The 2542-nt window shown below is 53.8% G+C and overlaps 2 protein-coding genes across 2 annotated transcripts; one reads left to right on the top strand and one right to left on the bottom strand.

Moving 5' to 3' along the window:
- Positions 1–96: 96 nt before the first annotated feature.
- Positions 97–378, top strand: KVP18_004885 (uncharacterized protein; the record flags this gene model as incomplete). The annotated part of the gene is made up of 1 exon (XM_067957926.1): positions 97–378. One exon carries the CDS (start codon positions 97–99, stop codon positions 376–378), a length of 282 nt encoding a protein of 93 aa, XP_067809336.1.
- A 3-nt stretch (positions 379–381) lies between these two features.
- Positions 382–2382, bottom strand: KVP18_004886 (uncharacterized protein; the record flags this gene model as incomplete). Its single annotated transcript, XM_067957927.1, has 1 exon — positions 382–2382. The coding sequence occupies one exon, from the start codon at positions 2380–2382 to the stop codon at positions 382–384; it is 2001 nt and encodes a 666-aa protein (XP_067809337.1).
- Positions 2383–2542: the final 160 nt, after the last annotated feature.

The raw sequence follows: 2542 nt of genomic DNA, 5'->3' as shown, positions 1-2542 counted from the left end.
GCTTCCTCGTAGGAGGTGCCGCGCTCAAGCCCAGCTTCACGAAGATTATCGCCTGTGCACAGTAGTTTGGATCATAATAAGAACTATGTAACTTCAATGCTGTGGGGGAATGGTGTGCTCGTCAAGATTGTGAATGACAAGTTCGGCATAGTGGAGTCACTCATGACCACGATACACGCCATGACTATCAATCAGTTGGCTGTGGATCCCCTCAAAGGGAGGAAAGGACTGGAGGCCGTTGTGCCTTTGCAAACATTATTCCCGTCTTCACTGGCGCTGCTAAGGCTGTTGACGCATGTAGACTGTTTTAATGAGCCGTCTGCGGTTTCGACGTACAAAGTCTTATACTTTCGCATAATCCACATTGTTGACGCCTGAAAGCTATCCACATATTAACGTCCCGAGCGATCCTATCGGAAACGTATAGCTACGATGGATCTCCAACTCTCTGGTCTTCCATCGAAAACCGGGCGCACGCGATTGCAGAGGACATGACGGCTCAACCTCGGTCAGGACGACCTGACTCCCGTCTGTTGTTTCTTGGCGTTTTTGCTTCTGAGATTTCGGCCTCTTAGAGGCATGCGTGGCAGAAGCGGTTGGCCGACACTTCACAGACTTCGAAGCGTCGCGGTTCACTTCACTTGTGCGGTGGGACCTTGCAGAAGTTGAAGGGTTTACACTTGTGCGGTGGGACCTTGCAGAAGTTGAAGGGTTTACATGCAGCTGACGACGCGCAATGATCCACTTCAGTCTGTCCTTTACGGAGCCGGATGAGGGCCTTTTGTCCGGCGAGCTGCCCATCGCGTGGACTACAGGCGCAAGCTCCTCAGAAGAGAAGTTGAACGGATTCGTAAAGCCACCAAGAAATTTCATCTCCGCGTCCAAATCGGCCCCAAAGACTCCGAAATTGCAGAAGCATTGCAATCCCCACTCAGCAAGCAAAGCGACTGGCCCCTCGTCATGCAGGCGGGAAATAAGCTTGCTCACGAATTGGCCGTCTGACCTTGCAAAGGCACAGCCCAGCCCGCCGCGTACGCCCGCTGCAAGCTTGCTTCGCAGGCACACCCCCCACGGGTCGCCCCTCAATGGCGTCATCTGGCCAATGATGGTGTCTGGGGCAGGTGTGACAGTAACCCAGTCCAGCAGAGATGACATTGCCTCGTCAAGCCCAAAGTTGACAAGTGTTGGTTTCAAATCCTTCAGCAGAGGGAGGCCCTCAGCAGCCCTCAACTCACGGAATGCGCGTGTTACGTGTTTCCTCAGCAAAGTGAGCTGGTTCCGGTTCGTAGAGATGGATCTGGCGGGACTCCACGCAAATAACTCGGGATCCAGCACGAAAGGGACTTCGTCAAGGGACTCGTGCGCGTGCTGAGTGCAGAAGGGCTGCTGCTTCTCGACTGCTGTAAATTTGCGACCAGAGAGCTTAAACGGATTAAGAAATATGGGCCACACCCCCAAATCATTCAGGTAGGCGTAGTCAAATTGAACAGGCTGAGGCAATGCGCTGGCGTTGAACCCACGGACGAGCATTCTCCATCCCTTCGCCAAAGCCGAGGGCGTGCTACGATGCTCTTCGGGGATTTCGTGGATCGAAGCGGAGTCGCGGTTGGGGCAACGCAACGCCTGAAAAGAAAGCTGCACGAGGAAGAAAGCCACCCTCACATCGCTCCCGATGCCAGCCACGCTCAAAAACAACAGCGCCATCCGAACTATATGGGACGCCCAAGCAGTTGCCTTCTCCGAATGCTCTGGAGAGGCAATGTCCTCCGCAAGTAGCGTCAGGAGCATGCACATGTCCACCAACACAGTCAAGCGCAGCTCCGCGACCGGCAATGTAACCGCCTCGAATCTAGCGTCCAGCTGTTGCCAACGCGCGTTCTGTAAGGCTTCGAAGCCAGCAGCTGAGTTGGCCTCGCGCGCATATTGAGCTCGCTCTTGCAGCGGGAACTGGTCCAATATGTGGGCTCCGTGCCAGCCACGCAGGCGCCCCGCTTCGCAAGCCTCCAGCAGATGGCAGACCGACAACTTACCCAGCTCGGAGGCCGCGATCGGGCAGTCCTCGTCAGGCTTTAAAAACCGCAGTTGCTTCGACATAATCGCCTTCTTAGCGGTTTTCTTCGTCACCAGAGGACCCAGCCCGACCACACATGCGAACAGAAAGCTTTTGTCTGTGACGGTTAGAGGCACACCGTCGTGGTAGAACTCCAGCAGCTCATTTGGAGGCACCAGCGCTTGTAGAGCCGAACGGTCGTCTCGGGTTTGGTAAACTGTGCTCCAAAATTCCATACAGGTTTTGGGCGTGTCCACCGTATGCATGAAGAAGATGGCTCGCAGAATGTCAAGTGCGGAAGTGCCACACCGACACACAGGCGCAAGAATCATGAATATACGAAGACTTAATTTTGCAGTATTTAACACTTACAGTCATTCAACATGAGAGCTGCTTTGGAAACACCATATGTGCTTGCAAAAGAATGTTCGAAAGAATACAATTAAGCCATAACATGCTTGGCCAAGTCAACAACTCGGTTGCTGTAACCCC

The sequence above is a fragment of a genome (genome assembly GCF_019968955.1).
Source record: "MAG: Porospora cf. gigantea A chromosome Unknown PgA_NODE_3625_length_2542_cov_449.375, whole genome shotgun sequence".
NCBI classification, from domain to species: Eukaryota; Apicomplexa; class Conoidasida; order Eugregarinorida; family Porosporidae; genus Porospora; species Porospora cf. gigantea A.
Note: the sequence above shows the minus strand (reverse complement) of the source record. Positions and strands in the feature narration are given on the sequence as shown.